This window comes from Salvelinus alpinus, chromosome 1 (genome assembly GCF_045679555.1).
Source record: "Salvelinus alpinus chromosome 1, SLU_Salpinus.1, whole genome shotgun sequence".
NCBI lineage: Eukaryota > Metazoa > Chordata > Actinopteri > Salmoniformes > Salmonidae > Salvelinus > Salvelinus alpinus.
Genome location: NC_092086.1, coordinates 41453037 through 41473029, shown reverse-complemented (window position 1 = coordinate 41473029; position 19993 = coordinate 41453037). Strand labels below are relative to the sequence as shown.

The window sequence follows — 19993 nt, the reverse complement described above, 5'->3', positions numbered from 1 at the left end:
ATAAGGTTTAAATTCTAAGCAACCTGCATACACATTGTTTGAAGTACAATAGACCAATGTAGCTATTGTATTAGGTCAAAGCGGTGTGCTGAAAAACCTTGGTAGAGCATGGGTGGAGTAGGAATTGTAGTGCTCGTGAATATCCTTTATTTTTCGGCTTCACACCAATGCCTACTTCTTACTTAAAAAGTTTGTTTTTGTTTTGTACACTTATAAGGATCTGGGGAAAGTGAGCTGATCCTAGATCTGTGCCTCATGGCATCTTGTATGAGGATCTGGAACTTGTGTCTCAGACAGCTGTAAGAGGGTCAGTAGAAGGTGACTAGGCTCTGTTTGACTTCTCTGGTGGCGGTAATGAAATTAAGCCACACAATTTGACATTTAACACACAGCATCCTTATGTGGTCCGGTGGAGATGTGACAAAGCTGTGTTAGCCAGAGCTCTGCTTGAGGGCTGGCATGTCCATTTCAACATCTGTCAGTGTTTAAACTCTCAGGGATAATAAAACCACATCCATCATATGTATATAAAGTGTAGACATACAGTAGGCTGGGACAAAGGTTCCCTCATATATAAAATATACTGTACATTTTCACACCTTTATCTCTGTGTGTTTTTAGGAACTCTCAGCTCCGTATATCCATTTCAGTAGCAGTATTTCAGTAGTCGTGTAGACAGTTTTCCAGGCTGGGGTGGCATCGCCTCTCCTCGGGTGTCTGTCCAGATTGGGTTGCTGTGGTGTGCTGATGCTGGCAACTTTGTCCCAGCCCATGGAGGTCAGGAGGAGAGGATGCTGGGAGATGGAAGGAATGTGTGATTTTGGATTGACTGAGAAGATTCTTGATGGCTCTAGGTGTTGAGTGTCAGGATAGAGGACAAGACAAGGCACTCTCTTTTTCACTGTAATATTCTTCTCTCTACCCTGGTTTTCTTTGATTGGTATGTCATTGACTGTGGTCACACAGTGTAGCCTATACAGTACTATCACAGATAGAACAATGAGCCAGATGTTTCACCGGATGTATAAATCTGAAGCATACGGTTGGAATTTCCACTCACCACCAAATATGGTGATGAGAGGAAGCCTACTGGCCGGCAGTGGGAGAAGATGTAGCAAGATGGGTTTTGGCTGACATTCTGCACATTTTCTCATAGATGAAAACTGGACTAAGTTTTGTAGACTTTACCCTTTGCCAAAATTTAGAAAAAATGTAATTGTTTAGGGAGTGGTCGAAATGTACACAATTGTTACCTGGAGGAAAATGGGGGAGGGTCATGCTTTTACAATTTCAGTCAGGGGGATTTGTCGTCTAAGGCACTGCATCGCAGTGCTAGAGGCGTCACTACATACCCGGGTTCGATCCTGGGCTGTATCACAACTGGCCGTGATTGGGAGTCCCATAGGGCAGTGCACAATTGACCCAGCGTCATCCGGGTTAGGGAGGGTTTGGCTGGGGTAGGCCATCATTGTAAATAAGAGTAAAGATTATTGTTCTTAACTGACTTGCCTAGTTCAATAAAAAAAATAACCAAACCTATTGCAATAGTAAATCTAAGTGCTGGCGGTAGACCTTTAGAATCGGGGATGTGCCAGATGTAACGGCTTTCTTCTTCCTCCTCTGACGAGGAGTAGTAGGATAGATCGGAAGACCAAAATGCAGCGTGGTACGTATCCATAATGACTTTTACTGAGAATGAATACGACAAAATACAAACTAACAAAGTGAAACAAAATGAAAACCGAAACAGTCCCGTAACGTGAAACACACAAACACTAAACAGGAAATAACCACCCACGAAACCCAGGTGGAAAAAGGCTACCTAAGTATGATTCTCAATCAGAGAAAACTAACGACACCTGCCTCTGATTGAGAATCATACCAGGCCAAACGAAAAACCCAACATAGACAAACGAACATAGATTACCCACCCAACTCACGCCCTGACCACACAAAAACAAAGAAATAACAAAAGAACTAGGGTCAGAATGTGACACCAGATATATGTTTGTTATTTTCATGGCCAAAAATGATTGGCTCAGTGCTTACAGTGGCACAGAAAGGTCTGAGTTTTGATGAATAAATTCAGTGGAGTGGGTGTGTGGTCTCGGTTTTAAGCGTCTCTTTTCCAAGCTTTAAAGGATAAACATTTAACACGATGGGCCAGAAAAGGTTGAATACATTGGTCATGCTGTCAATCCAGCATGACTTCTGCCTTGTTCAAAATAACTGGAGACTCGGAACTGGGAAATCTCAGACTTCAGTGCGTTCAAGACAACTGGGAACTTGGGAAAAAATGAACTGGGAAAATAAAACTGTTTTGAACAGTCATCCAACTTGGAATTCCAAGTCTGGAACTTGAGCCTCTTTCTAGAGCTCTGACTTGAAGATCACTAACATCATGATTCGACTTTGGGGTTTTTTCTTTGAGTTTTCAGTTGTCTTGAAAGCACCATAAATCCAGAGAATGACAGACTTTGATGACAAAGTTTGATGACAAAATTTGCCCACAAAGGACCTCCGCGCCACCCTTCTGTTCAAGTGAGCACAGCACAACATGGTGAGTTCAAAAATGTCTTGTATGGTGCTGCATAAATGCTGTAATATGCCAGGGAGATATGCATACTGTAGCTAAGAAAGTAATACTAAGTGTATGTTGTGTAGTAAGCTGTTATTAGCTGTTATGTGCCTCACCCTAATAATTTGGCCCCTTTTCCCCTCATAATTTAGCCATTTGTTCTGACTTGGTGGTGCACATGTAGCCCATAGCCTGTTTTAGTGAAATGTAATCATTGAATATTGTAAGAGCTTTCATTGTCTGCTCATATGCCCACTTTATTTATCCTACAGTTCTGACTTGGTGTACAGGGAGAATACTGTAAGAACGGCTCATGTTCTGAATTCTGTTGCTGTACATTTCAGAAGTGCTGAACAAATAGTTATATTGACTACGTCCATCCTAGCTCGCTCATTAATGCTCATTTGTACGTCTAAATTGTCAGTAGAAACCACATTTGTTTAAGCAAGTCAGCCATACGGGGTGGCAGGTAGCCTAGTGGTTAGAGTGTTGGACTAGTAACCTGAAGGTTACATGATCAAATCCCTGAGCTGACATGGTAAAAATCTGTCGTTCTGCCCCTGAACAAGGCAGTTAACTCACTGTTCCTAGGCTGTCATTGAGAATAAGAATTTGTTCTAAACTGACTTGCCTAGTTAAATAAAAAATATTAGCTGTTTTTAAAAAGGCAGTAAATGAGGCTGAATGAACTGTTTCGCTGCCAGACAAGGCTCCGCCGATAGCCAGGTGTAGCGGTGGTAAGGATTCACTCCATGGTGCTGAAAAGAAAGCTCTGCTGTTGGGACAGCTTTATGTAAGCTCTAACAGATTGTGGGCACCGTTTGTCACCGTTATAGTGCAATTCATTTTTGGGGGGGAGTTAGCCCCACCAGGATTTACAGGCTAAAATCGCCACTGGGCCTATCCCTTGGTAGCTTTAGATAAATGTTTTTTTTAAAGGCCTGATTATATAATGCGATCTTAATCAACACTTTAGTCCGCAGAGCTTTATGCTAGAAGCAAGCTATAAAATGCAGGGGAAAGACGTGACTCCGATGCTGAAGGGATATCTTTGGTTTGTTATTCAGAGGCTGCACTACAACATTCTATAGCCGAAGAGACAAAACATGTACTTTTCTTAGGAAGTAATGTGTGATTCTGTCACTAATTGACGATCAACATTTCCACAAGCTATTAAACAACATACCAGTGGTGGAAAAAGTACCCAATTATCATACTTGAGTCAAAGTAAAGATACCTTAATAAAAAATGACTCAAATAAAAGTGAAAGTCAGTAAAATACTACTTGAATAAAAGTATAAAAGTATTTGGTTTTAAATTTACTTAGGTTTCAAAAGTAAATGTATAAATCATTTTAAATTCCTTATATTAAGCAAACCAGACAGCACCATTTTCTTGTTTTTTATTTTATTTTACGGATAGCCAAGGGGCACACACCAACGCTAGGACATAATTCATGTGTGTTTAGTGAGTCCACCAGATCAGAGGCACTAGGGATGACCAGGGATGTTCTCTTAATAAGTGCATGAATGGACCTTTTTCCTGTCCTGCTAAGAATCCAAAATGTAACGACTACTTTTGGGTTTCAGGGAAAATGTATGGAGTAAAAAGTACATTACTGTCTTTAGGAATGTAGTGAAGTAAAAGTAAAAGTAAAAGTAGTAAAAAATATAAATAGTAAAATAAAGTATAGATACCCCCAAAAAACGACTTTTATATTTAACTGTTTCGCTGCCAGACAAGGCTCCGCTGATAGCCAGGTATAGTATAGCAAGTATATTTTACTTAAGTACTTTACACCACTGTGGATTTCACGTGACTGGACAGGGGCGCAGCCATGGGGGAGCCAGGCCCAGTCAATCAGAATGAGTTTTTCCCCACAAAAGGGGATTATTACAGGCAGAAATACTCCTCTGCAGTTAATTTTTTTTAATGTATTTAGAATTAAATAATAATGAAATGAAAAATGCCTTATTAGGCTATACAGTCATTCTACAGAGCCTTTGAATTTACTTTTAGAAACATCAGTTGTAACTGGTTCTGTTGTGCTCAATTTTTACAGTTGATAGACAACTTTAGCACTGTCCCAAACTTAGACCATCCTCTTTTTTAAACATGATCCTGTATAGAAATCACAACCTCTCCGGTGCTGCAGCATGCGCTCATTAGTTGTCATGTGCTGTTGTGCTATTAAAAGATTCTGCTTGTTTCCAGTCATGTAAAATAATGTAGAATTGCATGAAATGCTTTTATAAAAGGCAATTTTTTCTCAGACCACAAATAAGATGATACATTCATGCAGTGTTTTCATTATAATGGAGATCTTTTCACAGCTACCGTTGTCCGCGGTGTAATGTGAATCCACAACCTTCTGGCTACTTTGCCATGTAGGCTAATGCTTACAAAATGAAGGACAGTTTCTAAAACTGCATATCTAAAGGCTCTGTTCTATGCTAGGAGTGAGGATAAATGGTAGGCATGTCCTCTGCTATCCACTATTATTTTGGGTCTAGGGGAGGGTCACTTGTTTTTTTTCAAAAGTTCAGGTAGGGTCGGATAAAAATATATTTTACTGAAAGGAGGGCCATCCATTTTCATTTCAGAGTGGTCTGATTTTCTTCAGGTATCCCTCATTATAAATAACGTACAGTCCCTTAGAAGGGGTGCAGGGGCAAATTGAGTTATTGCACACACACACTTCGCAGAGTAGGCGTTCCCTAACGGAAATATGCTAATACATGCTAGACCACGCCAATAGGATTTCGCTAGCTCGTGCTTGGCTCTGCCCATCTCCATGCTTGTTCTGCCCACTATGCTTAATTTGCTCACAATGGAAACGACAGACTGTGGTCTATCTTGGGTTAGTTACAAAAATCTTTGGTACTATTGTAGCAATTGTTTACACCATTTTTAAAAATTCTTATTGCACCCACATCATACATTCACCGTATTTTGTTCTTTCTCTCTTTCACATTATTGCTTCTCCTTTGTCATTTTATTTTCATCTCACATGGTCTGTGAACTTGAATAACTACGGAGTCGGGTGTCTCTCTCCTCTGTCTCCTCTCCTCGTCTCACTGGTCACCCTCTCTCAACTCTTATCTGTGTCTCCTCTGCTGCACATTGCGTAGCAACAAGCCAACATGTGATCTGAGCCCACTGCTCAGTGCTCTCTCCTCTCCACTAACTCTCTCCTCTACCTCCTTCCCACCTCTCCTGTACCCAGTTGTCTCCTATTCTACCTAAATCTCTCTCCACTCCTTTCCTCTACTAATATCTCCCCTTCTCCACCCATCGCTCACGCTACCCTCTATCCATCTTTCCCCTCCTTTTCTCTACCAGTCTCAGCTCTTCTCCACCCATCTCTTTGCCCCCTCCTCTATCCATCTCTCCAGTGCCAGATGTAAAAGACCTGCTGTACCTCAACTCAACCTCAGCTTCTCTCTTTCTTGCTCTCTCTCTCTCTCTTTTCCTCCCTCCATCGCAGCTCTGTGTGTCTCTCTTTCTTGCTGTCTTTCACATTCTCGCATTCTCTTTGTCCTTCAGAATATAGTCAGTTTCAAATTTGTCATCTCATCCATATAATACAATATTGCACCTGCCTGTTTGTTTGCATGGAGGAAGACATGGTTTGGTTTGCTCAGTATTAATGAGGTCTGTTCCCTCTGCTGTGAATGGAGGAAGAGAGAGGGGGAATAGATGAAAAGGCAGAGGATAAGCATAAATAAGGTGATGAGGGCTCCTATTTGTCAGGCATTTTGTTCAAGCAGAAGGGCCTGTGTTTTTTTGTGAATGTGTGTGTTCACTATGTTTCCATGTGTTTACATTATAGTGTGTGTGTGTGTGTGTGTGTGTACAGCACTGTGAAAGAACTGGGTCATGTTTACCTTACACCTGTGTAACAGTGTTGCTGCCGTCCCTCTCCTTGTCCCAACCTGGGCTTGAGCCAGGGACCCTCTGAACACATCGACAACCAGGTAAACAACTACTTCAAGGTCTCAGAGTGAGTGAAGTCACCGATTGAAACGCTACTAGCTAGCCATTTCACACTGGTTACACATGCAAGGATGATGAGCACCACTGGGAGAACATCCTCCCGTTCCCTACCTGATTTCTCTTTGTCTCTCTCTCTCTTTCCTCCCTCCTTATTTCTCTTCCACATGATTTTATTTTCTTTATCCATCATCCCTTTCTTCCCTTGCCCTTGTTCTTTTCCATGTCTTCTCCCCACCTATATTTCTTTCTCCATCTCTCCCTTCCTTTCCATCCCTCCTAATTTATTCCCTCCTCTCAATCTCCCTCCCTCCCTCCTCTTCAGTGAGAAGCCCCAGGCAGTGAGCAGCCTGTCAGCTGGTAGGTTGTGTGGAGTCAGCCGGTTCAGTCCAGCCTTTGTCACTGGGGCTGAAACAAACAGCCACATCTCCCCACTGTCCTGTCTGCCTGTGACCCTGAATGAGCAACCAGAGAATGTGCCTGGGCCCCGAGGCCGTGGGGGACTGGTCCTAAATTATAAATCCATTACACCAACACTAATTTCCCTTTAAATAATGAGTAAGGGGGTGTACTGATGGGGTTGAGGTCAGGGCTCTGTGCAGTTCAATCATGTTCCTCCACACCGATCTCAACAAACTATTTCTGTATAGACCTCGCTTTGTGCACGGGGGCATTGTCATGCTGAAACAGGAAAGGGCCTTCGACAAACTGTTGCCTCAAACTTGGAAGGCCAGAATCATCATTCAGGGTGGCAGGTAGCCTAGTGGTTAGAGTGTTGGGACAGTAACCGAAAGGTTGATGGATCAAATCCCCGAGCTGACAATCTGTCGTTCTGCCCCTGAACAAAGCAGTTAACCCACTGTTCCACGGTAGGCCATCATTGTAAATAAGAATTTGTTGACTTGCCTAGTTAAAAAAAAAATGTAAATCTAAAATGTCATTGTATGCTGTAGTGTTAAGATTTCCCTTCACCATGAAAAACAGCCCCAGACCATTATTCTTCCTCCACCAAACTTTAAAATTGGCACTATGGGGCAGGTAGTGGTCTCCTGGCATCCCCTAAACCCAGAGATGTCTGTCAGACTACCAGATGGTGAAGTGTGATTCATCACTACAGAGAATGCGTTTCCACTGCTCCAGAGTCCAATGGCGGCGAGCTTTACACCACTCCAGCCGACGCTTGGCTTTGCACATTGTGATCTTAGACTTGTGGTGGCTGCTCGGCCATGGAAAGCCATTTCATGAAGCTCCCGATGAACAGTTCTTGTGCTGATGTTGCTTCCAGAGGCAGTTTGGAACTCGGTAGTGAATGTTGCAACCAAGGACAAATGATTTTTACGCACTACACTCTTCAGCACTCGGCGGTCCCATTCTGTGCACTTGTATGGCATACCACTTCGCGGCTAAGCCGGTGTTGCTCCTAGATGTTTCCACTTCACAATAACAGCACTTACAGTTGACCGGTGCAGCTCTAGCTGAGCAGAAATTTGACGAACTGACTTGTTGGAAAGGTGGCATCCTATGACGGTGCCATGTTGAAAGTCTCTGAGCTCTTCCGAATGGGCCACTCTAATGCCAATGTTTGTCAATGGAGATTGCATGGTTGTGTGCTCGATTTTATACACCTGTCAGCAACGGATGTGGCTGAAATAGCCAAATCTACTAATTTAAAGGGGTGTCCACACCTTTTTGGCCATGTAGTGCATCTTAAATTGCATGCGTGTACGTTTGCGTGATTGCCTTTGTGTGCGTGTGTACATATATGTGTGAACACTTAGCCCTATCTATTTCCCACGGCATTGAGAGTGCATTTACCCTGCTAGTCTGAGAACCACAGAAGTAGAATCTCAGCCAGTGAGGCTCTTTGTACTCGGGGTTTCTCACTGATGCCTCAGAGCGCCCTGCACTCCTTTAAATAGCCCCAGTCGCTGAAGAAACAATTAACCACGAACGTGATGAAAGCCAAGTGAAACAGTGTTTAATGTGCTCGCCGGCACTTTCTGCTCCCACCGTCATCTGCAGTGAAATGAAACGTTAATTAATACGTCTCCAAAACCTCTCCCTCACGTTGAATTAGGACTGAATCTGGAGAGGCCCAGTGCTGGGGATGAGGGCCACAAATTAGGATTACAGAGGCATCCATCAGTAGCAAAGGCTAAAGAGTCGAGACCTTAAATGACCATAACTATAAGCTTGATGACAGATCGTATTTTATAGGATAGGTAATGAAAACAAAAATGAATGAACTCACTCTGGTTAGTGGTTGGTGATATTTGGGTTTAGGCTAACAGCTGGTTTTGTGATCAACTCTTTATCAACATGCTCAGTAATAACCACAAGCACAGGAGTATAATCTTCACAACTGAAACAAACAGATAGAGCAAACACAGGGGTTGACTGAACTGATTTGTTGCAGAGTCATGCTAATCATTAGCATTACCTGCAGCCTGACTAGACTGTCTGTGATTGGTTGCTGTTACTGTCTCCCAATGGAATAGAGGAGGTTGTCTCTGCGACTGCCTCTGTGTCTGTCCGACTGGGTGATCCTACAGTCAGCTCACGTCATGACTCAGCAATCAGCCTATTAGTGCCAGTGACTCTGCATTTATTCAGACGGAAAAACACTCCTCTGAAACAACGTCAAAGAAACTGTGTGTGTGGTGGTGATAGTGGGGGGGGGGGGGCTGTGTATGTGTGTGGTCAAGGAGAGTTCCTCTCACGTATCTGCCTGGGGGGGGGGCTGTGTATGTGTGTGGTCAAGGAGAGTTCCTCTCACGTATCTGCCTGTGTGCTGGGAAAGGCTGAATGGATATGCGTGACAAATGCATGACATATGTCATGTAGCAATAGTTGAGTGGGGATTAGAATTCTTCTCGGGTCCACTCATAATCCGAATACCCAAGATCTGACCCGAGACATAGTTGTGTTCTGTGGGTGTCACTGTACAGTAGTCTGATACCCCATTTCATGGGTGCACACTCTATAGGCAAGGCTGTACATGTGCATATATTTATGCCACCAATTAACTGTTTTTTTTTTACTGTTTATTGTCAAATTAATAAATTATTGTATTTATTTTTAAGTTATATAACAACATTCCAACCTTGTTTAGCATGAATATCTAGTCCAAATATGGCATTATTCCACTATCTCTATCTGTTTTGGTCAGTATTAATTGGGGACTTTAATTTTGAAGGCGAAGCACAAATTCCACTATTGTGGCTAATCCTTATTGTGGCTAGCTTCACAGAGGTGTGGGACACAGCTGCTGCCTCTCTGCTACTGCCCAGTCGGAAGGAAGAAAGAGTGGGAATTGCACCTCGATGGAATTGCACCACTGTTGCACTGGTCATCAGCATCGGCTTGTCGTTGAGTTAGCGATTGGATTGTCACGGTAACAGTTAACCACCAGACCTAATATGGATGACTATTTAAATCAAGTGTTATCAAGTGTTACTTGATGACATCACGACGACTTGGGGTCAGTGGGTTCAGAACAAAAATGACAAAAACGGTATACAGAAAAATACCCAAAAGGGCACTTGAGGAGTGGGATGGCAAAGGGGAAGGTCCTCTGACGCAGGTAGACCCCCCTATCTGTGCCACTGGTATAAAGTAGCTTCTCTGGATCCCCACATGGTAGGAGTTTGTCCTCCCGTTAACCAGACAGGCACTCACAAAGTATAGACTGCTGATCACTGTTCATGGTGCTGAAATTGCGACATCTATTCGATGATGGGCTTTCTGTGGTGCCAAAGAATGTAGCCTAGAGCTTTAGCTAATGGATAAATGTTTATTGGTAGGCCTATTTGGTCATCCTTTCCTCATGTTAACATTTCACGACACTATACATGGTGTCGCAATGCTGCCATCTTTAGACTGCTTGCTGGCGGCAATAATGTAATTACATGTTCAGTAATTAAAGTTGGAAATTCAAATATTGCAGATTGTTAAATAACTTTTTGATGTAATTTATCTCTTTCAATAATATGTGGAAGGAGAATGAGAGGCTCAATTAAAGATGTTGTACAATTGCTGTATTTGAAGTACCATTCCCTTCTGCCCAGTTTCCCGGATGTTGCTAGGGCAATCAAGCTGTTTTCACCAACCCTGTAACTGTCGCTTCTGCGGAGAGATAATTTTCTAAACTTAAACACATAAAGAGTTAGGCCTGCCTGAGAACCATAAGGCTCCCGGTCTGATATGCGCGTTTGAACACGTGAGTGAGCTTCATTCATTGCTCTGGCGCCGTCGTAGCCTTGACCATGGAATTTGTTCACTGATATCCCTTTACTTTCAATCAGTTAAATGTTGTATTGTTCAAGGATTGAGGCACTTTTTGGGAAAAAAAATCTTTCCGCGCTACAGAGGGCTACACCGGTCCGCTAATAAAGGACTAGTAGGCCCAGTGCACCACTTTTGTGAAGAAAAAAATATATCTATGTTTTTAATCCAGATTTTTTAGGGGGTGCTTCATCACCCTCAGCACCCCTACTTCCTGCGGCTATGGCAACAGGCATGTCTATATAACCTCTCCCCTGTGTGACAGAGGTAGGATGTGGAAAAACAGCAGGACTCTTCCCGCATTCACGTGCTATATGGAACTAGGAATATCTTTCTAACTGGTTGTAGTTATACACTTGCCGCGTTCCACGAATCAGCAAGTCGGACATTTTCGAGTTTCCTATTTCCGACCAGCATATGAACGCAGCATCTCTCCTCCTTTCCTTGACGGTAAAGCCAAGCTACACTGACTGACTAATAGTGCATACAGTATTAAAGAGGAGTGGATGGGGCAATATGCCATAGTGCTGGTGATGGAGCTATCTGAGTGTGTTTCAAATGGATCTGAGCTGTGGGCTTTTAGAGTGCCATTAAAGAGGCCTCGTGCCGTTACTGAGAACGCCTGTGTGTGACTCAGATAGAGTCATCATGTGTAGTACGACATGGAGGAGAGTGTGTGGAGTGGAGGTTCCAATTAGGATTGAGGGTCTCCTGTGGATTTGAGAGGATCCTGTTGTCTTCCCATTCTCTCTCTCTCTCTCTCTCTCTCTCTCTCTCTCTCTCTCTCTCTCTCTCTCTCTCTCTCTCTCTCTCTCTCTCTCTCTCTCTCGCTCTGTATCTCTCCCTCCTTCCTACTCTTCACCCTTATCTTGCATGAGAAGAGACGGCTGGGGATTGATGGCAAATTGAATTTTCTTTATCGTCTTGGTCCTCCTGCAGTGAGCCCTGCATACGCACATGTCCACACACACATACACACACACACACACACACACACACACACACACACACACACACACACACACACACACACACACACACACACACACACACACACACACACACACACACACACACACACACACACACACACTTGAACACACTAAACCACAGACAAACACACACACATACTTGCAGTAACACACTCTCTCTTTTATGTACCACACTAAACCTTCACAAAAGGTCTCCTGCTAATACATCATTGTTCATAAAACTCCCTCTATTTGTCTTTCTCTGTGTTTCCAGTTGTCGTACCAGTAACAGGAAGAGTCTGATCCTGTCCACCACCTCCCCAACTCTGCCCCACCGCCCACACTCTCCTCTGCCCCTCCCTGTACACCTCGGTACGTACTACAGCCATCTCGGACTGGAAACATCTTACTGTAAACACGTCATTATACAGTACCTCTCCTCCTCTCCCATGCTCTGTCTGTTTCTCTATTCCCATTCCTTTGTGTTTCCAGGAAGTAGCCCTCTGGACAGCCCACGCAACTTCTCTTCCAGCACCCCGGCACACTTCTCATTCGCCTCCTCCAGAAGGTAACAGCTCCCTGACACTGTGTGTGTATGTGTGTGTGAGAGAGGGAGGGAGAGGTGAATACCAGTTAGATGCAGGTCTAGCACCTCCCAGTGAGAATGATCACACCTCTCAGAGTCAGTGGTGAGAGGAAACCAAAGGGCCTAGCCAGGAGGTAGGAATGTGTGTATGTATGTTTGAGATACACAACAACATACACATGTGAAGAGGTCCAATCCAGTCATCCCTTCTCTTCCCATGCAGTCAGTCAGTCAGAGTTAGAGGCAGGAGCAGTAATAGCTTTCTGTACTCACTGCCCGTGTTTATCAAATCTTTCTGCCTGTCTGTCACTGCAGCATGCTGCAGCCCCATAGAAACACAATGGCCAGGCCACTCCACTCTATTCCCTCTCCCTTCGGATGGCTCTTATGACTAACACAATACTGTGGATCAGTTGTGTTATACAGGATGCGGGCGCCGCCTCATTCGCATATTTCCATATTAGTTCGATTGGTGGATGCATTGAGGATGTTGGGCATAGGTCTGATGCTCTCAGGTTTAATACTGTACATTGTTTTTCTCCTCTGAAGGGCGGATGGTCGACGATGGTCCCTGACATCTCTGCCCTCCTCTGGATATGGCACCAACACGCCCAGCTCCACGGTAGCACAGATTTACCCTGCTTTGTCTCATCTCATGCATCAATGGCATTTTCCTAAAAAGCTCTTAGTCTTTTCTTCAAAACTCGCTTTCTTCCACTTTCTCTTTCTCCTTTGTCTGACTTACTTCACTGTCTCTGTCTCCTTTCTCTTTCTAACACTATGGTACACTCTTACTGTCTCTGTCTCCCTTATCTTTCTAACACTATGGTACACTCTTAACTGTCTCTGATTCCTTTCTCTTTCTAACGCTATGGCACACTCTTACTGTCTCTGTCTCCTTTCTCTGTCTAACACTATGGTACACTCTTACTGTCTCTGTCTCCCTTCTCTTTCTAACACTATGGTACACTCTTAACTGTCTCTGATTCCTTTCTCTTTCTAACGCTATGGCACACTCTTACTGTCTCTGTCTCCTTTCTCTGTCTAACACTATGGTACACTCTTACTGTCTCTGTCTCCTTTCTCTTTCTAACACTATGGCACACTCTTACTGTCTCTGTCTCCTTTCTCTTTCTAACACTATGGTACACTCTTACTGTCTCTGTCTCCTTTCTCTTTCTAACACTATGGTACAGTCTTACTGTCTCTGTCTCCTTTCTCTTTCTAACACTATGGTACACTCTTACTGTCTCTGTCTCCTTTCTCTTTCTAACACTATGGTACACTCTTACTGTCTCTGTCTCCTTTCTCTTTCTAACACTATGGTACACTCTTACTGTCTCTGTCTCCCTTCTCTTTCTAACACTATGGTACACTCTTACTGTCTCTGTCTCATTTCTCTTTCTAACACCATGGTACACTCTTACTGTCTCTGTCTCCTTTCTCTTTCTAACACTATGGTACAGTCTTACTGTCTCTGTCTCCTTTCTCTTTCTAACACTATGGTACACTCTTATTGTCTCTGTCTCCTTTCTCTTTCTAACACTATGGTACACTCTTACTGTCTCTGTCTCATTTCTCTTTCTAACACCATGGTACACTCTTACTGTCTCTGTCATTGCCTCAGGGTCTTCTTCAGTTTCTCTCTCTCATTCACACACTCATAGACACACACACATACCGGCACACACATCATCTCTACCCACATTTTCTCTGTCTATGATTCTCCTCCCTCAGGTCTTTTTCTCTCTCTCTCTCTCTCTCTCTCTCTCTCTCTCTCTCTCTCTCTCTCTCTCTCTCTCTCTCTCTCTCTCTCTCTCTCTCTCTCTCTCTCTCTCTCTCTCTCTCTCTCTCTCTCTCTCTCTCTCTCTCTCTCTCTCTCTCTCTCTCTGTGTTTTTCTCACTTATGTAACACAACATCAGAGGCCTGGGGACTGCTCTCGTCTGGCCAGTGAGAGAGGGAGGAACAGAGGAGGGTAGCTAGATAAGTACCAGACCGGTGGGATGAGAGAGGAGAGTAGAAAATAGGAGAAAATAGATAGCGCAAGGACACGCTGTTCGATGCCCAATTCACCACAGGCTCTATTTAGCTAAATACCCCCACTGGAAATAATAAGTCAACAAACAACACATATATATCTGAATGAGCCCAGACATGGAACTTAGTATGGAGCTGGCAGGGCAGCTTCAACTCAAATCAAACTTTATTTGTCACATGCGCCGAATTCACCTTATCGTGAAATGCTTACTTACAAACCCTTAACCAACAATGCAGTTCAAGAAAGAGTTAAGAAAATATTTACCAAATAAACTAAGTGTAAAAAGTAACACTAAAAAACAGTAAAAAGTAATAAAATAACAATAACAAGGCTATATACAGGGGTACCGGTACCGAGTCAATGTGCGGGGGTACAGGTTAGTTGAGGTAATTTGTACATGTAGGTAGGGGTGAAGTGACTATGCATAGATAATGAACGGCGAATAGCAGCAGTGTACAACACAAATGGAGGATCAATGTAAATAATTGGGTGGCCATTTCATTAATTGTTCAGCAGCCTTATGGCTTGAAGCTGTTAAGGTAAAGCTGTTAAGGAGCCTTTTGGTCCTAGACTTGGCGTTCCAGAACCGCTTGCCGTGCGGTAGCAGAGAACATTTTTGGGGCTTTCCTCTGACACCGCCTAGTATATACAGTAGGTCCTGGATGGCAGGAAGCTTGGCCCCAGTGATGTACTGGGCCGTACGTACTACCCTCTGTAGCGCCTTACGGTCAGATGCCGAGCAGTTACCATACCAAGCAGTGATGCAACCGATCAGGATGTTCTCAATGGTGCAGCTGTAGAACCTTTTGAGAATCTGGGGACCCATGCCAAATCTTTTCAGTCTCCTGGGTGGGAAAGGGTGTTATCGTGCCCTCTTCACAACTAGTACCAGTCCTACTACAGAGTCCCCTCCTCTCCCCTGGACTGAGTCTGATCATGGCTATGGTGGAGACAGATCCATTTGGGAGTGAAAACTGTGCTTTTTCAATACCCTGGCAGACATATTGAGAAAGCAGCATCGATGAATAACAGAACATTTATAACCATGAAATGCAGTGACAGAGATAATCTTCCCGTCCTTCCATCCAACCTTGTCCTGATTGTTTTAAGCAGGGATGCCAATTTGGATTGATTTGGGATTGAGCCTGTGGTTAGTGGTGAATGCGAAGTCCCATTGCTTTGACTCAGCAGGTAAATGAGTCTGATTCTGAAAGAGACAGATTCATGTAGCAGACCCTGGTGCTGTGCTCACTTCATTAGTGTCTCTCTCTGTCTCTCAGAGGTGAGACAGATGGATGAGGTTAACTGTCCCCACTTCCCAGTATAGCCACTACCAGAGCCACCAGATGACATGATTAGCTATGGTTCTGGCCAATACAATAACTGGATTTCATGTATGAGAGAACATCAATTTTCATCCTCTTTTGTCTTCTGTCCAACACATCTTTTTCTCCTCCTTCTCTCTCTCTTCCTCCCCCTCCAGTCCTCCAGCTCATCTCAGGAGCGGCTGCACCAGCTACCCTTCCAGCCCACCATGGACGAGTTGCACTTCCTGTCCAAGCACTTTGGCAGCACGGAGAGCATCACCGACGATGATGGGGGCCGCTGCTCACCACACATGCGACTGCGCTCCCGCAGCCTCAGTCCTGGACGCTCCCCCTCCTGCTATGACAATGAGATTGTCATGATGAACCATGTGTACAAAGAGCGCTTCCCCAAAGTAAGACATGACACACACACAAACGCACACACACACACACACACACACACACACACACACACACACACAAAACATAATTGTCTCTCACACTTTCAAGTGCAAGTAAGGATAAGGATTGGTTAGAGCAGACTGGTATCAAAAGGAAGCAGGTTATGGTGTTGCTGTATGTGTGTGGTACTGTATGTCAGAGATAGAAAACTCTCTTCTATGGAAATTGAGGGGAAACGAGGCTGTCTCCTCTCTGATTTGTATGTCAGGAGTTATGTCTACTTTTATTATTTTTAAAATTTTATCCCCTTTTCTCCCCAATTTTTGTGGTATCCAATCGCTAGTAATTACTGTCTTGTCTCATCGCTACAACTCCCGTACGGGCTCGGGAGAGACGAAGGTCGAAAGCCACGCGTCCTCCGAAGCACAACCCAACCAAGCCGCACTGCTTCTTAACACAGCGCGCCTCCAACCCGGAAGCCAGCCGCACCAATGTGTCGGAGGAAACACCGTGCACCTGGCCCCCTTGGTTAGCGCGCACTGCGCCCGGCCCGCCACAGGAGTCGCTGGAGCGCAATGAGACAAGGATATCCCTACCGGCCAAACCCTCCCTAACCCGGACGACGCTAGCCCAATTGTGCGTCGCCCCACGGACCTCCCGGTCACGGCCGGCTGCGACAGAGCCTGGGCGCGAACCCAGAGACTCTGGTGGCGCAGCTAGCACTGCGATGCAGTGCCCTAGACCACTGCGCCACCCGGGAGGCCAGTTATGTCTACTTTTAAACAGGTGGAAGTGAGAATGATGGAAATACCCCTGGTCAATGGAGCACAACTGAACTATTTCAGTTTTGAATGTAAAATATGACATGGGTAAAACTCTCCTAACTCTGTTTCCTGTATCTCCCTCTCCCAGGCCACGGCTCAGATGGAGGAGCATCTAGCAGAGTTCATCAATGCCTTCTCCCCTGAGAGCGTGCTGCCGCTGGCCGACGGAGTCATCAGCTTCATTCACCATCAGATAGCAGAGCTGTCCAGGGACTGCCTGTCCAAAGCTCGCGAGGGCCTCATCACTACTGTTTACTTCTTTGAGCTGCAGGAGAACCTGGAGAAGCTGCTCAATGACGTGAGTCACAGAAACGCTGCAGCTATAGGCTAAGATGTCATGATAGGTGCCAGGACAGGTCATTTCTGGGGTTATAGAGCTGCCCATAAGCCACTCTTATGTTGCAGTGTATAACATCAGCATAGCCCTGAGTGGAATTGTTGAATGGGAGCCACATTGTCTCAATATCAGGCTCTTCTCAGGTCTGGGTGGCCACGCTGCAGGCTGCTGAGAGGCACATTTAGTTCCTATCGTCTCATTTCAAATGACAGCACTACGCCTTCTAGAAGGATAAGAACGAGTAAAGGCGTAAAATAAGGCTAATTGTGTAATAGTGTGTGTGATTTGTGTGAGCAGATAGAACCTATCACGGAACTTCCTATGCACCCCTGGTTTGGCGGGTTGATTAAATCGGTCTGATTATTCTGGGTTGCCAGTATTCTGTTTGATTGGATTAGTTTTGCCTGGAATATGACTGTTCTCACATCCAAAGTTGCTGCCAAGCTTTGATTTATTTGGTATTTTTCTGTCTGTTGCTGTCTGTCTCTCTCTCTCTCTACTTCTCTCTCTCCCTCAACATTTCTCTCTCTCTCTCTTCCTCCATCTATTTCTCTCTCTCTCAGGCGTACGAGCGATCAGAGAGCTCAGAGGTGGCCTTCGTCACAGAGCTGGTGAAGAAACTCCTCATCATCATCTCTCGCCCAGCAAGGCTGCTGGAGTGCTTGGTGAGAACAGAAAACAGAACTCTCAACACAATCACAGTCATGGTAATGGTCATGGGAGTGTTCACAGTCACATTCACGGTCCATGGCCCCACTAATTATTTAACAGACCATATCCCTGTCCTGGACCAAAGACAAATTCATTTCCTTAAATAAATATGAGCACAAACAGTCATTATAAACATTTAAACAGGGGGTTTATTACACAGTAGGGCAAAAATACTGAGCTCCAACTAAGCACCTTGATAAAAGGCCCAATCTGACTGGCTAGCAATCCCATTTGCATTTAGTTTAAATTCCATTTGCCTTGCTACAGTATTACAAATACCAGCGGCCCCCTGAAGTGCTGTCTGAGTCTCACAGACCGTGCCTGTGTCGTTTAAAGCTTGAGCCTGTGTGTGTAGCCCAGACTGACTCAGGGTCTCTGGTAGAGCAGTAGTCCTGTCCTCTGGGTGAACGCAGCCAGCAGGCCTCATAAACTTGGCTTCCATCCAACCTTTTTATGTGCGTAAAGGACATGTTGGTAAAAACAATGTCATGACAGGCCTGATGGAAACATCATTTTTTCCCCGTAAACTTTCCAAATGTTGACCAAACAAAATACGTTAGACAAGCCCTTACAAAAAAAGATTGCAATTTTGAAACTGCAGTAAAAATGCAGTAACTGCAGTTGACTGTGGTATTTTGGACGCAGTAATTGCAGAATAACTGTAGTGTACTGCAGTTGAACTGCAGTTATACTGCACTCTAACTGCTAAATTACTGCTGTAAATAAAAGAGTGCTATTTTGGACACAGTATTTGCAGCATACTGTAGTTATACTGCACTCTGACTCTTTTATGCTCAAATTTTGAAATAATAACCCATCAAATGGAAGTTAACTTAGAGTCTTGCAATGACATGTTGTATGGTCCTCCCACTACAACTCGTTAGGGAAGCATGCAGTTTATTAGGCTACAGATTAAATCATTTATGATGAACTTCACAGGGTGGTGAAAGTGGAAGGTCATGATCTTGATGCTCCTTTCCAATAAATGTCGAGGGTCTTATTCTGGTGACATCATCATCGATGCTTGGGTGCTGTTTGACAAATAAAAATGATGTCGCTCTTTTGTCCACAATAAACTCATCAACTCAATTCTGGACCTCGAAGCCAGTTCTACTGCATTATTTTCATTGTTCCTCTCTAATCAGAGACTGATTTAGACCTGGGACACCAGGTGAGTGCAATTTATTATCAGGTAAAACAGAAAACCAGCCGGCTCCAGACCTCGTAGGGTAAGAGTTGAATACCCATGATGTAGGCTATGCGTGTGCTCTAGCCAACAGCGTGCAGGGCGCAGAAACAGTACTGTGCCAATACCAGTGTGGGCACAAATCAAATCAAAGTTTATTTGTCACGTGCGCCGAATACAACAGGTGTAGACCTTACAGTGAAATGCTTACTTACAGGCTCTAACCAATAGTGCGGAAAAAAATGTGTGTGTGTGTGTGTGTGTGTGTGTGTGTGTGTGTGTGTGTGTGTGTGTGTGTGTGTGTGTGTGTGTGTGTGTGTGTGTGTGTGTGTGTGTGTGTGTGTGTGTGTGTGTGTGTGTGTGTGTGTGTGGGTAAGTAAAGAAATAAAACAATAGTAAAAAGACATTTGAAAATAACAGTAGCAAGGCTATATACAGCCACCAGTTAGTCAGGCTTATTGAGGTAGTATGTACATGTAGGTATGGTTAAAGTGACTATGCATATATGATGAACAGAGAGTAGCAGTAGCGTAAAAGAGGGTGAGACTCTGATGACTCTGATGACTCTGATGACTCACTCGCTATATAAAACATTTGGTGTGAGAAAATCATCAGTGAAGTTGAAAATGTGATGGAAACCCATTTAACTAGTATTTTATATTTGGTACATGCATAGACGCGGGAAATAGGGGTGCTGAGGGTGCTGAGGGCCCCCTTGAAAAATCGGAATAATTATTTGAAACAAATGTCTTCAAAACAGTAGTGCACTGGGCCT

The 19993-nt window shown here is 44.2% G+C and overlaps 1 protein-coding gene across 2 annotated transcripts in view; it reads left to right on the top strand.

The window, feature by feature from the left end:
* The window catches only part of LOC139532594 (microtubule-associated serine/threonine-protein kinase 1-like), a 64099-nt gene that overhangs the window by 25666 nt on the left and 18440 nt on the right, over window positions 1–19993 (top strand). For both annotated transcript variants that reach the window (XM_071330548.1, XM_071330455.1), the window contains exons 3-8: window positions 12101–12198; window positions 12319–12394; window positions 12962–13034; window positions 15935–16171; window positions 17073–17282; window positions 17885–17986. In XM_071330548.1, the coding sequence (XP_071186649.1) occupies window positions 12101–12198; window positions 12319–12394; window positions 12962–13034; window positions 15935–16171; window positions 17073–17282; window positions 17885–17986 (796 nt within the window). The remainder of the gene's footprint in view (window positions 1–12100; window positions 12199–12318; window positions 12395–12961; window positions 13035–15934; window positions 16172–17072; window positions 17283–17884; window positions 17987–19993) is intronic.